General features: G+C 37.8%; 1 protein-coding gene across 1 annotated transcript in view; it reads left to right on the top strand.

Moving 5' to 3' along the window:
* The window catches only part of LOC126285383 (ankyrin repeat domain-containing protein 27-like), a 92,076-nt gene that overhangs the window by 63,204 nt on the left and 12,205 nt on the right, over window positions 1-16,667 (top strand). The window contains exon 9 of the mRNA XM_049984722.1: window positions 10,390-10,537. Within this exon, the coding sequence (XP_049840679.1) occupies window positions 10,390-10,537 (148 nt within the window). The remainder of the gene's footprint in view (window positions 1-10,389; window positions 10,538-16,667) is intronic.

Below are 16,667 nucleotides of genomic sequence, written 5' to 3'. Positions count from 1 at the left end.
TATTGCTGGGTGTTTTCTTTCAGGCATTTCACATCATACTTGCAATAGCTGTCTGTCTGATGGAGCATAAAATGGGATTCATCTGAAAGGCCACTCCGTGGACATCCAGTTGCAATACTGGCATGGAAATTTCAGCCTTTGTCATCAGTGGATGGCAGTCAGCATAGGTGCATGACCCATGTGCCTGCTGTAGATGTCCTTAAGCAACATCATTTGCTGAGCAGTCATTGAGGAGACATGTTGATAGCCCCTTGGTTCATGTGGATGGTCAGTTGCTCAACACTTGCATCTGTTTGCTTGTATGTGTCTCCGCGGCTGTTGTTCACTCGTTATCCGAGGACTGTGTTGCACAACAGTTGCCTCGACACCAGTTTTTGGATAGCACCATTTTGCCATGGATGGTATACTTTAACCACGGCAGCATGCAAACAATTTACATATTTAGCCATTTCATAAATGCTTCCACCGCTGGCCTGAAAGCCAATGATTGTGCCCTTTTGGACATAAGATAAATTGCTCTGTTTCTGCATTAGGGCAGTGACTGCTCTGTTTCCACATCGTCCTGACATGCTTTATATACCCTTGATGCCAGTGTCGCCACCTGCTATCTGTGAGTGGTTACCCCACGATGAAGTCGAACATAGGCAGTGGCTGCATTAAAGTGACTAGATCATGTATAAATATTTTATACATTGAAAGTTGCCTGCTACTTGTAAATAGGTACAGCTTTAAAACTGGTAGTGGTGTAAAATAAAATAAGTTTTAAAATCCAGCTGTGATAGTCATTTATCCTGTGGGGTCTCATTAAAACATTAGTATTACCATATTGAAAGTTATTCATCAGACCATAAAGCTTAGTTCAGAGCAGGCAAAATATAAAACTTCCTGGCGGATTAGGACTGTGTGCTGGACTGATACTCAAACTCACAACCTCTGAATGGTGTGGGCAAGTGCTCTACCATCTGAACTACCCAAGCACAACTCATGTCCTTCCCACAAAGCTTTACTTCTGCCAGTACCTCATCTCCTACCTTCCAAACTTCAGGCTGTGAGGGTAACATGTGATTCATCCTCAGATAGCTCAGTTGGCAGAGCACTTGCCCAGGGAAGGCAAAAGTCCTGAGTTCGAGTCTCGACCTGGCTCACAGTTTTAAACAGCCAGGACCAGCACACACACTACTGCAGAGTAAAAATTTAATTCTGCTGGCAAAAGGGAAAAATATATTAAAAACAAAGATTCCAAGACTTACCAAGCGGGAAAGCGCCGGTAGACAGGCACAATAAAATAACACACAAACACACACACAAAATTACGAGCTTTTGCAACCGGCGGTTGGTTCGTCAGGAAAGAGGGAAGGAAAAGGAAAGATGAAAGGATGTGGGTTTTAAGGGAGAGGGTAAGGAGTCATTCCAATCCCGGGAGCGGAAAGATTTACCTTAGGGGGAAAAAAGGATAGGTATATACGCTCGCGCGCACGCACACACAACACACAACACACACACACGCACACACACACATCCATACATATACAGACACAAGCAGCCATATTTAAAGGCAAAGAGTTTGGGCAGAGATGTCAGTCGAGGCGGAAGTGCAGAGGCAAAGATGATGTTGAATGACAGGTGAGGTATGAGTGGCAGCAACTTGAAATTAGCGGAGATTGAGGCCTGGTGGATAACGAGAAGAGAGGATATATTGAAGGGCAAGTTCCCATCTCCAGAGTTCGGATAGGTTTGTGTTGGTGGGAAGTATCCAGATAACCCGGACGGTGTAACACTGTGCTAAGATATGCTGGCTGTGCACCAAGGCATGATTAGCTACAGGGTGATCCTCATTACCAACAAATACTAGCTGCCTGTGTCCATTCATGCGAATGGACAGTTTGTTGCTGGTCATTCCCATGTAGAAAGCGTCACGGTGTAGGCAGGTCAGTTGGTAAATCACGTGGGTGCTTTCACACGTGGCTCTTCCTTTGATCGTGTACACCTTTCGGGCTACAGGACTGGAGTAGGTGGTGGTGGGAGGATGCATAGGACAGGTTTTACACCGGGGGCGGTTACATGGGTAGGAGCCAGAGGGTAGGGAAGGTGGTTTGGGGATTTCATAGGGATGAACCAAGAGGTTACGAAGGTTAGATGGACGGCGGAAAGACACTCTTGGTGGAGTGGGGAGGATTTAATGAAGGATGGATCTCATTTCGGGGCAGGATTTTAGAAAGTCGTATCCTTGCTGGAGAGCCACATTCAGAGTCTGATCCAGTCCCGGGAAGTATCCTGTCACAAGTGGGGCACTTTTGGGGTTCTTCTGTGAGAGGTTCTGGGTTTGAGGGGATGAGGAAGTGGCTCTGGTTATTTGCTTCTGTACCAGGTTGGGAGGGTAGTTGCGGGATGCGAAAGCTGTTTTCAGGTTGTTAGTGTAATGGTTCAGAGATTCAGGACTGGAGCAGATTTGTTTGCCACGAAGGCCTAGGCTGTAAGGAAGGGTCCGTTTGATACGGAATGGGTGGCAGCTGTCATAATGGAGGTACTGTTGCTTGTTGGTGGGTTTGATGTGGACGGATGTGTGAAGCTGGCCATTGGACAGTATATATAAATTTTTGCTTGTGTTACAGGGTTTTGTATCTTCTTATTGTGCTGATATCCTTTTATACACAAATGTTTGTTATTAATCCACTGAAAATGCTCTGTTGTTTTCATTCAATAAAAATTTCATTACTTTGTAGCATTATTTTGACTAGTGAACTTAATTGTAATTATAGAATTATTTCATTCATGTAGGTACAGATGACCAGCCATCTTTTATATTGTGTGAAGTTGCTTAAACGGCCATAAGAAGTTTTCTAAGTAATAAGCATCAAAAGTGATGCATTGGATAATCAGTGAGGATGATCCTCAATAAAGGCAGAGTACTGAGGACAGGGAAGTGGGAGACTGTTGCAAACAGTAATCAGTGACTGAAAAGGGGTATAAGGAAGTAATAATAAACTTTAGAAAATACCGAATAAAAAGAAATAATTATTAATACTTGGGAAGGCAGGGGAACCAGATCTGTCATTGACTATATAATAACAGATCAGGAATTCAGGAAGGCTGTGAGGGACACACGTGTATTCAGGGGATTCTTTGATGACACTGATCATTATTTAATCTGCAGTGAAATTGAGATTGTGAGGCCGAAAGTGTAGGAGGTCAGATCCATATATAGGAGAATAAGAGTGGAGAAACTTCAGGATAAGGAAATCAGGCACAAGTACATAACAATGATCTCAGAAAGGTACCAGTTAGTTGAATGTGGTCAATTACAGTCATTGGTAAAGGAATGGACAAGGTACAGGGACACAGTACTAGAAGTGGCTAAAGAATGTCTTGGAACAGTAGTGTGTAAAGGTAGGATGAAGCAAACAGCTTCGTGGAATGACACAGTCAACACAGCCTGTAAAAAGAAAAAGAAGGCATATCAAAAATGGCTACATACTAGAACTCAGGTAGACAGAGAAAGTTATGCTGAAGAAAGAAACAAAGCCAAACAGATAATTACAGCATCCAAGAAAAAATCTTGGAAATACTTTGGAAACAGGTTGGAGACTTTGGGTCAAGCTGCTCGAAAACCATTTTGGAGTGTAATTAGCAGTCTTTGAAATGGAGGTAAGAAGGAAATGACAAGTGTTTTGGACAGGTCAGGAAAACTGCTTGTGAATCCTGTGGATTCCTTGGGCAGATGGAGGGAATATTTTGAAGAGTTGCTCAATGTAGGTGAAAATATGATCAGTAATGTTTCAGATTTCAAGGTATAATGGGATAGGAATTATGATGGAAATAGCATCACATTTGAGGAAGTGGAGAAAATGGTCAAGAGATTGCAGTGCAATAAAGCAGCTGGGGTGGGTGAAATTAAGTCGGAACTCATCAAATACAGTGGAATGTCAGGTCTTAAATGGCTATACAGGATAATTGAAATGGCCTGGGAGTCGGGACAGGTTCCATCAGACTGGACAAAAGCAGTAATCACACCAATCTTTAAACATGGGAACAGAAAAGATTGTAACAACTACAGAGGTATCTCTTTAATCAGCGTTGTGGGTAAAATATTCTCAGGTATTGTTCAAATGAAAGTGCGAGTATTAGTTGAGGACCAATTGGATGAAAATAAATGTGGGTTTAGGTCTCTTAGACGTTGTCAGGACCAGATCTTTAGCTTACGGCAAATAATGGAGAAGTGATATGATTGGAACAGGGAATTGTATCTATGCTTTATAGATCTAGAAAAGGCATATGACCGGGTTCCTAGGAGGAAGTTATTGTCTGTTCTATGAGATTATGGAATAGGAGGCAAACTTTTGCAAGCAATTAAAGGTCTTTACATGGATAGTCAGGCAGCAGTTAGAGTTGACGGTAAATTGAGTTCATGGTTCAGAGTAGTTTCAGGGGTAAGACAAGGCTGCAACCTGTCGCCACTGTTGTTCATATTATATATGGATCATATGTTGAAAACAATAGACTTGCGGGGTGAGATTAAGATATGTGAACACTAAATAAGCAGTCTTGCATATGCGGATGACTTAGTTGTGAGGGCAGATTCGATTGAAAGTTTGCAAAGTAATATTTCAGAGCTAGATCAGAAATGTAAGGAGTACAGTATGAATATTAGCATCTCCAAAACGAAAGTAATGTCAGTGGGAAAGAAATATAAACAGATTGAGTGCCAAATAGGAGGAACAAAGTTAGAACAGGTGGACGGTTTCAAGTACTTAGGATGCATATTCTCACAGGATGGCCACATAGTGAAAGAACTGGAAGCAGGAAAGCTAATGCAGTGAGCGCTCAGCTACGATCTACTCTCTTCTGCAAGAAGGAAGTCAGTACCAAGACTAAGTTATCTGTGCACCGTTCAATCTTTCGACCAACTTTATTGTATGGGAGCGAAGGCTGGGTGGATTCAGGCTATCTTATCAACAAGGTTGAGGTTACGGATATGAAAGTAGCTAGGGTGATTGCAGGTACTAGTAGATGGGAACAATGGCAGGAGGTTGTCCACAATGAGGAAATCAAAGAAAAACTGGGAATGAACTCTATAGATGTAGCAGTCAGGGCGAACAGGCTTAGATGGTGGGGTCATGCCACACGCATGGGAGAAGCAAAGTTACCCAAGAGACTCATGGGTTCAGCAGTAAAGGGTAGTACGAGTCGGGGCAGACCAAGGAGAAGGTACCTGGATTCGGTTAAGAAAGATTTTGAAGTAATAGGTTTAACATCAGAAGCAGCACCAATGTTAGCACTGAATAGGGGAACATGGAGGAATTTTATAAGGGGGCTATGCTCCAGACTGAACGCTGAAAGCCATAATCAGTCTTAAGTGATGATGATGATGATGAGTAAATATTTAGGAAGGAAGAATGAGGTCTCTGTAACTTGGAGGAGGTGAAAGGGAAATTGGGTCATAAGAGCTTTAGTAGGGTGAGAGGTAGGGAGAAGTATGCGCCAGTTGTTTGTTGACCCTCACATTGACTGCAGCCGCAGTTCACACCTATTCAAAAGTTCAGAGAGGATAACATATGTTACAGCTTGGATGGTGTGGCAGTGGGAGGATAGATGTGGGGGACAGCAAGGAGATAGTGTACACACAGAAGCAGCTCAGATATTATCCACATCATGTTGTGCCAAATGCTTTACAACTATATGAATAAGTTTTCCACTTGTATAAATCAATTGGTGGAAGGTATCTTGCTCACATAAGTCGCTGTCCGCACCTAATGACGAGACTTGCAATGTGGCTTTATTCTATAATTGAATAAGAAATGATTGCAAGAGGATTAGAGCAGCAAGTAGTTGATGTGAGCATGTGATGGGTCTTTGCGTAGTTTGTTTATTGGGGTAAGGCCCTTATTTCATAATTCAACAGCAACTTAGGGTTGGACCAGGGTATTATTCAAATTCAATGCCACTATCAGTAAATACAGGGTGTACATAAAGTCCGCAAACATTTTCAATTATTTATTGCACAAGAACTAAAAATTGTACAGATGTCATACAATTGCATTTTGAAGAGAAACTTTGAAAGTGTTATTTAAAAACATTCAATATGCAAACTATGAGTGACCCGGCAGACATCAATATGGTAATTGAATTCTTGCCATACTTGTCCCAGCATGTCATTGTTGACTGTGGCAGTCGCTTCCCATATTCTCTCCCAGAGCTCTGCTACATCACGTGGTAGACGCGGTACATACACCAGATCTTTAATGTGTCCCCACAGAAAAAGTCACACGAAGTGAGATCTGGTGATTGGGGAGGCCATTTCATGAAACATCTGTCCCCTTCTGTAGTACGGCCACGTTTATGACTAGCGCTAATTATCGGCAAATTACCAAACTATGCTGTGGCAGTATACATGGGAAATAAAAACTTTCAGGGTTTCTCTTCAAAGTGACTTATGTATATCTGTACAATGTTTGGTTCTTATGCAGCAAATAATTGAAAGTGTTCCCAGACTTTATGTACACCCTGTATGTGTAGATCACTACGTTGTTTTTTTACAAATTGGTACAAAAATTGGTTAAAGTTTGTTTCCATCTGTATTGTTTTTAGTTCATTTAGAATGTTTTAATATTATGACATACAAATGATGGTAGAACAATAGTCAACATTTAAATGCCGGTTTTAAAACTTATACTCAAACTGATCATGAGGAAAGGAAATAAACAATAGTGAAAGTGGACACAGTTCAAAACTTGGAAAGTTTCTAACATTTGCACATTTAGTGTGATGTGTGTGCATGAATTTCTAAAGTAAGCAGGTCCAATCTTGGTTGGATCTTTGAAACAGCAACTCACCGATCACCTTCCAGCTGCAGTTGGGACCGATATTTTGTCTTGATTAATGCCATTGCGGAAAATGTTGATTCACACAAGTACGTTGATGCAAAGGGAAATAACAAGTCCACTGCCTTTCTTGTTAAATTTGGATATTCTTTCCAATTCAGCACACAAAAATTTTCAAAAAACTTTGATTTAAATTCATTTTGAAATGTTTTATCACTTGAAGGTTCTATTAGCTCTTCCTGTTCTACTGTTGACAAGTGATCTATTATGATCATATCAAATGGATTGTGGATCCAGTCATACTCGGATGAAGATTCTGGAAATTTATTCTCAAATTATTGACTGAAGTTGTCAAGATGTACTACGCCGATTCTATTAATTTTATCTGCAGCCATCACGAAATCATTCAGACAAGAAAACATCTCTCGCAGTTATCCTTTTCCATCTGGGTTTTTCAAAGTCCTAGTTTTCTCATAAACACAAGCACTTACTTGCTTAGAAAAATGATATTGCTGATTTTACCGTGAAGTAATATCATTCAGTTTCTCAAAAACATCAGCCAAGTAGCACAATATTGCAAGCCATTTTTCATTCAGAAACAGCTATTGAGTGTAGGACTGCTGTTTGATAGGAAAAGATTAAGTTCGTCCTTCAGCTCCACAATGCACCAAAGAACTCACAGCTAACTCACAAGACCCCTGATGTACTTCTGTGTGCAATGGAAGTGAATCATGAGTAGCAGAGAATGGAAAATAGCTTACTATATAAAGCTTGTGCTTTCACAAAATTTATGACACTGACTACATTGTTTGCCACTTTATTCACTTCTGGTTGCACTACTTTAGAAACCAAAGCCTTTCTGCATATGATGCAGTGTATGTATTTGACAGAAGTACAAGCTCTTACCATGAACACCTTTTTAGTTCCAGTAAATGCTACCATCCCATCGATACATACACCTACACAATTTGACCAGGACAGAGTGACGTCAGCAAAAAAGAAATTTGGAAGAAAGAAAAGATCTTCAGCTGTAGTCCTCTGTTCCAGAGCTTTACAAAATAGAAAAGCCTCATGCATTTCATTTTCATAACAGGTAGCATATAAAAACAAGAAACTGGGAAAGATTTCCAATACCAGTACTGTCAACAAGTCAGGGCAAATTTTGGGCTATCATGAGGACATTGTAACTATTGATTTTTCAGGTCAATGGCTATTGCATCAATACATCAAACCACAGCATCATCGTCAACATCAGACTCTCGCCAAACCTTTCTCCATGCGTGATTTCACATTTTCACAGCAGCAGGAAGAAGTAATTTCTCCCTGATAATGTGTGCGTGCTCTTAGGACGCTCTTAGGAAATTGATACCCATTTTTTGTGGAATCTCACTTTTCCTTTTAGTTGTTTGTCGTTATACGTAAAAAAAAATTGATGGATTTACTTACATGGTCTGGATGTTTCATCTGCAGATGCCTCTTTAGTTTTATATGCTTCAGTCTATCATTGGCTAAAATCATCAAACAAAGAACACATGGTGGACCTTCCTTATTATTCAAAAGGATTTTGGTAAAACCTAATGTGAAATAAACACCTTGACATTTATACACTTTTATTTTGATTTTAGAATTTATTATGCTTATAGGAAGAGAGGAAGGTGCAAAAGGAGAATGTATTTTGATTAATTTCCAATCTTAACACACTGTAGAATTCAACTTCTAGCTAACTCACTACCTATGAACTGACTCAGGAATCCTGGATGAAATCAAGAACAAAGTGAAAATGGCTGTAATTAAGTGTATTCTTGTAGTTGCAAGCATCTTGGGGTCACATTGGTAAGCAGTTTATTGTCATTCGTGGTTGTTGAATGTTTGGTAAACAGCTAACCCTGTGGGTGATCAGTGACAGGGGCTGTCTGAAGAAATATTACTCACAATTTTTCTCAGCATTCCTGCTGACAGAATCTACTTGTCAGTTTCTGTGGAATAAGACAGCAAATTAACAATGTTCATGGGAATAATAACCTGGCACCATTGGTATTTGTTGATAGTTTCTAGGCCACTACTCTTTCTTGCTGTCAGATACATTTCCCTTTTCCAGTTACAAGATATTTTCATACCCTTAGTAAGCCATGGTTTGTTACAAGGTTTCTTAAGAGTATATTTAACTATTTTCTTGAGGAAGCAGTTTTCAAATGCATTTACAAAAGTGACATGAAATAAATTATATTTTAAATTGGCATCAGGTTCACGGTACACCTCATCCCAGTCTAACTGCTGTAGGCTTTCCCAGAAATTTGCAGTTGTTAAATCGATGACTGAACGTACTACTTTGGAGGACTGTTTAGTACTGCTGAATGGAGCTATGTCATATATTGTAACTAGCTGTACACCATGATCAGAAAGACCATTCTCAACAGGCTGAGCATTTATCTTGTTAAACTTATCTTGGTCTATAAAGAAGTTATCTATCAGTGAGCTGCTATCCTTTACCACCGGAGTAGGAAAATCAATAACGGGTGTCTAATTGAAAGAACCGAGTAATACTTCAAGGTCATTTGTCCTATTACCCTCTTTCAGAGAATCTACATTGAAGTCCCCACAAATAATAATTTGCTTCCCCCTGTCTGACAGATAGCACAACAAGGAGTCCAAATTTTTCAGAAATAGATGAAAATTTCCCCTTGGAGACCTATATACAGTTACAATTATAAATGTGCCTTTATTTAATTTAAGCTCACAGGCATATGCTTCTATATGTTTCTCTACACACAACTTTTTTGTTTCTATACTTTTTGCACAATGATAACTTTTGTCATATATGGCAACTCCTACTTTCTCCATATTTTCTCTAATTACATGTGCAGAGAGCTTATATCCACTTACATTTACCTTATCCATATCAGTAACAATGTGATGCTCAGACAAGCATAGTATATCTATTTCATCCTCAGCTTCTAAATCTTCTAAACAAACCAGAAGCTCATCTATTTTATTCTTTAAACTCCCAATATTTTGATGAAATATACTTGCAATATTTCTAATTATACTTTTATGAGAACCTTTCCTTATTCTAACATTCGCAGTACTCTCCTGTCTGACTTTCTCATTGTGCTTAGGCCTAGTTCCTATACCAGTGGTCACATGGTGTTCAGAGTGTGGCCTTAGACCACAAGTAATCAGATTAAATACTTACCTCACTGGAGTGAGGATCCATGCAGTGGGGCCACAGTTACTGGCCACAATATAGTCCTTTTGGTTAGATTTGTGTGTTTTTTTGCTTTCTTTCCCTCTAGAATGTAAACAATAGATCACATCAGTAACATTTCATGTTTGAGCCATTTTTGTCTTAAGGTGATTGGTAGCCAGCTATGCAACAGAAAATTTTTCAGTGTTCTAAATGTTTGTTCGCCACTCGACACTTACAATAAAAAATGAGCAGCGGTGTTTCTCAACACCTGTGTTTGTTTCTGATACAGGACTTCATGTAAAATATTGTGGTGAAATATGATTCAATAACAAAATTAGTAATACTGCTGAAGTAGTGATTGTTACTTCCTCGTTATATTTGCAGAAGAAGGCCAACTTCCTGCACTAACATCTGATGATACGCTACCATTGCTGATGTCAGTCATCATTCAAGCTAAACCGTTACATATGGCCTCAAACCTTTTCTACATGGAGAATTTCCAGTGGACTTTGTCCCCAAATGATGTTAACAGGTATTGCAATTGAGGTTATTGTATAATATTAATTTATTAGCATATAAATTTTTATCTATTCTCTCCCTCTCCCTGAGGTGAGTGAAATGAGCAGCAATAACATTTATATTCTTGTGTGTCACAAATAGTTGGCTGCTTATTTCCAAATATGTAGCAATTTCCAAAAGTGTGAATAGGAAGGAATCTGAGAGCACAGCTTGAATTTCTGCCAATAAAACGAGCAGCAATCATATTTACAGTCTTGTTTGTCACAAATATTTAGCTTCCATTGAATCCTTAACAACACTTTCACAAGTTTGGTGGTCAAGACAAAGATCACACCACACAGCAAGCAATTGACGCCATGGGACTGATTTCCAAACGCCAGTGGAATACATCCTCATTTTTATCACTCATACGTAATGACTTCCAAAAGCATGGCAGGTAATAGTACAATGTGGTACTGCAGGGAGCACTGAACAACATGTCACAGCCTCTCTATGTAAAATCTATTTCTTTGACCAACACTAGTCACTCTGTGCATTATGAAAATGTAATTTTAGCATTGACTTCATCTTTTGGGACTCAGTAGTAAAAGAAGCACTTTAAATTTGTTTGTCAAAGAATTTAATTAATAGAGAAAGCAATTTCAACTTTGACAAATGATGGAATCTGGCGTTTTCTGTAACAGTCTAGCAAAGAAGTTGCCACAATGCACCTCATAATGTTACAATAATATCCCAGTATGGAACGATTGAGTAGCAACAAATCCTATTTATGCTAACTTCTTTGCCACTGATAATCATCTCTGGCATTTGGGTGTCTCTGACCACATGCACAGTGGTGTGTTTGCAGTTTTAAAAGGACAGAGTCAGCATTAGTCTGTCAGCTTAGCCTGAACGTATCAGAAAGGTATACAGTACAGCTGAAATATTGGAAGAATAAATATAATTTATGAGGATCATGCCAAAACTTCAATGGACTGTAGAATGTAGTTTATTCATCTCATTATGTCCAGTTACAAATCAAAGATTTTTGTACTGGAGACACGTCAAAAGTATAAATATTTAAGCAGATTTTGTAGACATGAACAACTTAACAAGAACATTTATAACACAGTCATTTTGCAGCTTGCAATACAGTTTACACAATATATTAACAATTTATTATTCAATACATAATCTGTATTGTTTCTGTACTTTTCAAATCACCAAACTGTCCTGCATGAATTATTCAATTGAATAATAATATTTTTTCACTAGTGTATTAAATAACAATCTTTTTAGTGGGTGAAACTCCCTATTTAACAGATTTGTGTTATTAAATTTTTTGTAAATTTTTAATCCTGTGTACAGTGGTGTTTGGGTGTAAAGTTTTAAATAATGAGAGGGAAGTTTGAAACTCTGTCTATGATGAGTACAGTAATTGTGGTTGAAATAAAAATTGTCAAGTGAGTTTTGATTTTTATATATGAAAACAAAATTTTTGTAGATGTTCGGGGAAGGAATGGTTAGTATTTTTAATTTTTTATGTAATGGGTGACACAGTGTTCTTTTGTGGACTAAACACATGGTTTTTTTTTATGATTCTCTTTTGAAGCGTAAGCAACCTCAGGCTGTTCATAGAATTTCCCCAGAAAATTATTCCATATCGAATTATAGTTTCAAAGTAGCTGTGGTAGATTACCTTTCTGGTCTCCACAAGGGTGGAACCAGATAAGATATTCATTGCATAAGCTAGACTGTTTACTTTGTTTGCTAAGAAGTCTACATGTTCCTTCCAGTTTAAATTTTTGTGAAGATTTAGACCTAGAAATTTTACAAAACTTGCTTCAGTCATTTCCTGATTGTCATGCACTATTTTTATGGGAGATGCTGATGATGTTTTAGCACCAAATTGCACTAATTGTGTTTTTGTGACATTGAGTTTTAATCCATTTTGCTGAAACACTAATTCTAGGTTTCCCATTATATTTTCCACAGTATCATGAATTTGTTCTAAGTTGTCATTTTCAATTAAAACCGAGGTGTCATCTGCGAATAAATGGAGTGAACATTAATGCTTAAAGGTAAATCATTTATGTACAACAGAAAAAGATAAGGCCTTAAAATTGAGCTCTGTGGGACCTCTGTACAAATATTCTTCCAGTCTGAGAAGGTTTTTTGTTTCTCCCCCCCCCCCCCCCCCCCTTTGAATTTAGGATTACTCTATTGAACCACTGTAATGTCCTGTCCACGATTCCATATCTCTCTAACTTGTGTAGAAGTAGTATGTGATTGACAGAGTCGAAAGCTTTGGTCAAATCACAAAAAATACCTGTGACCTTTTTACCCTTGTCTAAAGTAGAGCTTATTTTTTCAGTGAACTCCCTGACAGCATTTATTGTATTTTTCCCTTTTGAAATCCAAATTGATATTTAACTATAATATCATTTTCTATAAGATAGTTTTCAAGATTTTTGCAATAATTCTTTCTATCACCTTAGCCAAAACTGGCAGCAGGAAAATAGGGTGGTAATTTCCCATGTCATCTGGTGAGCCTTTCTTGAACAATGGTTGTATTTCAGCATATTTTAACACATCCGGGAAATTTCCTTCTTCAAATGACTGATAAATAATTTTAGCCAATGGATGAGAAATTATATTGTAAACGGTGTTGACTACAGTGGTAGGAATTTGATCCCACCCAGCTGATTTCTTGTTTTTTAAAGACACTATAATATTCTACATCTTTTGGGCTAATTCTTTTGATTGTTTTAAGGCTTGCATTTTCGTTTCATATTTACAAACTTGACATCTACCTTGTCCTGGTGCGCTGTGATATCTACTTCTGATTTTGCTACATTTATGAAACAATCATTGAAACAGTTTGACATTTGGAAAGGACCTATAATTATATCATTCTTAATTTTAATTTGGACACTTTCTTGGCACTTGTTCTTTACCCCCAGTTCAGATTTGACATCAGACATATTTACTGATGTGTATATTGTTAGCCATTTTTTTTGCTGCCTGTACAACTTATTTGAATGTATTCTTATCTCTCTTTAAATACCCCACAAAGTCATCATTTTTGTTATGTTTTAACTCATTGTGAAGCTGTCTTTTTCCTGGCACTAGAAACTTTTATTCATGGCGTATTCCAATTTATCGTACTAAATAAATAAATAAATAAATAAATTAGGCCTCAAAGTTAATGTTTCTGTTAATGTGAGAGAAGAATTTTTCTCCATAGGAGACTCCTTACTTTAAAATATAGTTGTGCCAAATTTTAAAAATTGATGTGCATTCAGGCATTAGGCTGGATCAACTAAACAACCATTTAAAAAACATTGCTACTATCCAAAAGGGTGTTAAAGTAAAATCACATTTCAACGGCATATTCATGCGTGTTGGTACACACTCTGTTCGACACAGCAGTGAAGCCGAAATCATTACTGAATCTCAAAACTTGATTTGTACTGCCAAATCTTTGTGAATCAAATCAAGACTGGTAATAAGTGGTATTTTGCAGTGGAGATCGGTAAGTGACTCTTACATAAATAAGATAAACAATGGAATTAGAGACCAGTGTGATAAGCTTGGCATGGTATTTATAAACTGAAACAAATTTATAAGTAACAAATGTGTGGGTATAGATCGTGTACATCTAAATAACGCTAGGCTCACTGACTCTGAATAAAATGTTTTTAGGTGTTTGCAAAATCATCAATAATCAGAGAAACTGATAAAGTGTGCAAGGGACAATAATGCAAAAGAATCAACTTAAAATTTAAAACAATATAGATATATTCTAACAAATGATTTACTTAAAAAGCATCCAAAACAGTGATAAACATTTTTGAATGCATTGGAATACAAATGGTATAGCCTCAGATTTTTGTAACACAAGTTATTCTAAAATTGATGGACTTCAAGTTTTACTTTCACAATGTTCATATATAAAAACTGTATGTTTAAATGAACATTGGCTGACAATAGATAGTATAGGAATTCCAAACAAAATTCAACATTTTACAGTTGCCAGCAGTTTTTGTAGAGGTAACAGATCTTGTGGGGGCTGATGCATCCTCTAAATGACTCAAATTTTAAAGAGGGAACTGAATTCAATTGTTTGAAAGAGGAAGGTAATTTTGGAAGTTGTGCTGTGGAGCTAATTGATTTAAATTCTATAATTGTATCTCTGTATAGAATTCCTGGAAGTGCTCTAACAAAATTCTTTTTATCCAAATTTCAATGTTTATTAGAAAGACTCCAGAAAGAAACTATAATTGCAGCAGGTTTTAATACAAATGTATTAAATAATGACACTGTACATTTTTGTGACTTAATCCAGAAATATGCTTTTAATTTAAATTTCATTGAATGTACTAGAAGAGGTAGCCACTCTGAAACATGTATTGACAATATTCTGGCAAATCATCAGTTTTGAGGATGGAAGTAAATTCTGTTCAGATTTAGGCATATTGGATCATTCAGCACTGCTCGTACAGCTTCCAAAAAAATGTGAAAACATGTTTCAAAAGGAACTCTAGCAAAGAGAAAGTAAATGTATTTTCTAACAAACTAAGAACTGTAAACTGGCCTCTAGATAACAGTGTGTCAAGTGAAAAAAAAATGAAAACACTCCTAAACTGTTTCTTAGATGTTTTCAATGATACTTTTCCCCCTCATGCCTGGTGACAAAGAGTGAACTTTATTAGTGTAGGTACCATACTTAAAGTTAGTTAAATGCAAGCAGTAAAGGAAACAAAATAAAAATTTGGATTAGGAATTAAAATCCATGGAGAAGAAATAAAAACTTTGAGGTTCACTGATGACATTGTAATTCTGTCAGAGACAGCAAAGGAACGGGAAGAGCAGCTGAACGGAATGGACAGTGTCTTAAAAGGAGGATATAAGATGAACATCAACAAAAGAATTATGAGGATAATGGAATGCACTCAAATTAAATCGGGTGATGCTGCGGGAATTAGATTAGGAAATGAAGTAGTAAATGAGTTTTGCTATTTGGGGAGCAAAATAACTGATGATGGTCGAAGTAGAGAGGATATAAAATGTAGACTGGCAATGGCAAGGAAAGCATTTCTGAAGAAGAGAAATTTGTTAACATCGAGTATAGATTTAACTGTCAGGAAGTCTTTTCAGAAAGTATTTGTATGGATTGTAGCCATGTATGGAAGTGAAATGTGGATGATAAATAGTTTAGACAAAAAGAGAATAGAAGCTTTTGAAATGTGGTGCTACAGAAGGATGCTGAAGATTAGATGGGTAGATCACATAACTAATGAGGAGGTATTGAATAGAAATGGGGAGAAGAGAAATTTGTGGCACAACTTGACTAGAGAAGGTATGGTTGGTAGGACATATTCTGAGGCATCAGGGGGATCACCAATTTAGTATTGGAGGGCAGCACGGATGGTAAAAATCATAGAGGGAGACCAAGAGATGAATACACTAAACAGATTCAGAGGGATGGAGGTTGCAGTAGGTACTGGGAGATGAAGAAGCCTGCACAGGATAGAGTAGCATGGAGAGCTGCATCAAACCAGGCTCTGGACTGAAGACCAAAATAACAACATGCTTAAAAGATCAAAAACTTGCAAGAATATGGATAATATACGACAAGTCGAGTAAACTCAAGAACCAGCTGTGGCTATGAAAGTTAGTAAGGAAGTGCCTGACTGGTATGAGTTAGTAAATTTAGTCAAAACTCAAAATGTGACTCTAAGTGAAAACCTAGACTCAGTACATTCTCAATTAAATAACCAGAGTAAAACCTTAAGTAGTCAAGAGGCAAATATAAGTTTGTTAAATACCAAAGTTGACTCACAAAGCAAAGAATTTAGTAAAAACAAAGATTCCAAGACTTACCAAGCGGGAAAGCGCCGGTAGATAGGCACAATAAATAAAACACACAAACACACACACAGAATTTCTAGCTTTCGCAACCGACGGTTGCTTCTTCAGGAAAGAGGGAAAGACGAAAGGATGTGGGTTTTAAGGGAGAGGGTAAGGAGTCATTCCAATCCCGGGAGTGGAAAGACTTCCCTTAGGGGGAAAAAAGGACAGGTGTACACACACACACACACACACACACACAAGCAGTCATTTGTAAAGGCAAAGAGTTCGGGCAGAGATGTCAGTCGAGG

This window comes from Schistocerca gregaria, chromosome 8, assembly GCF_023897955.1.
Source record: "Schistocerca gregaria isolate iqSchGreg1 chromosome 8, iqSchGreg1.2, whole genome shotgun sequence".
Lineage (NCBI taxonomy): Eukaryota > Metazoa > Arthropoda > Insecta > Orthoptera > Acrididae > Schistocerca > Schistocerca gregaria.
This window is presented reverse-complemented; position numbering and strand designations above follow the sequence as displayed.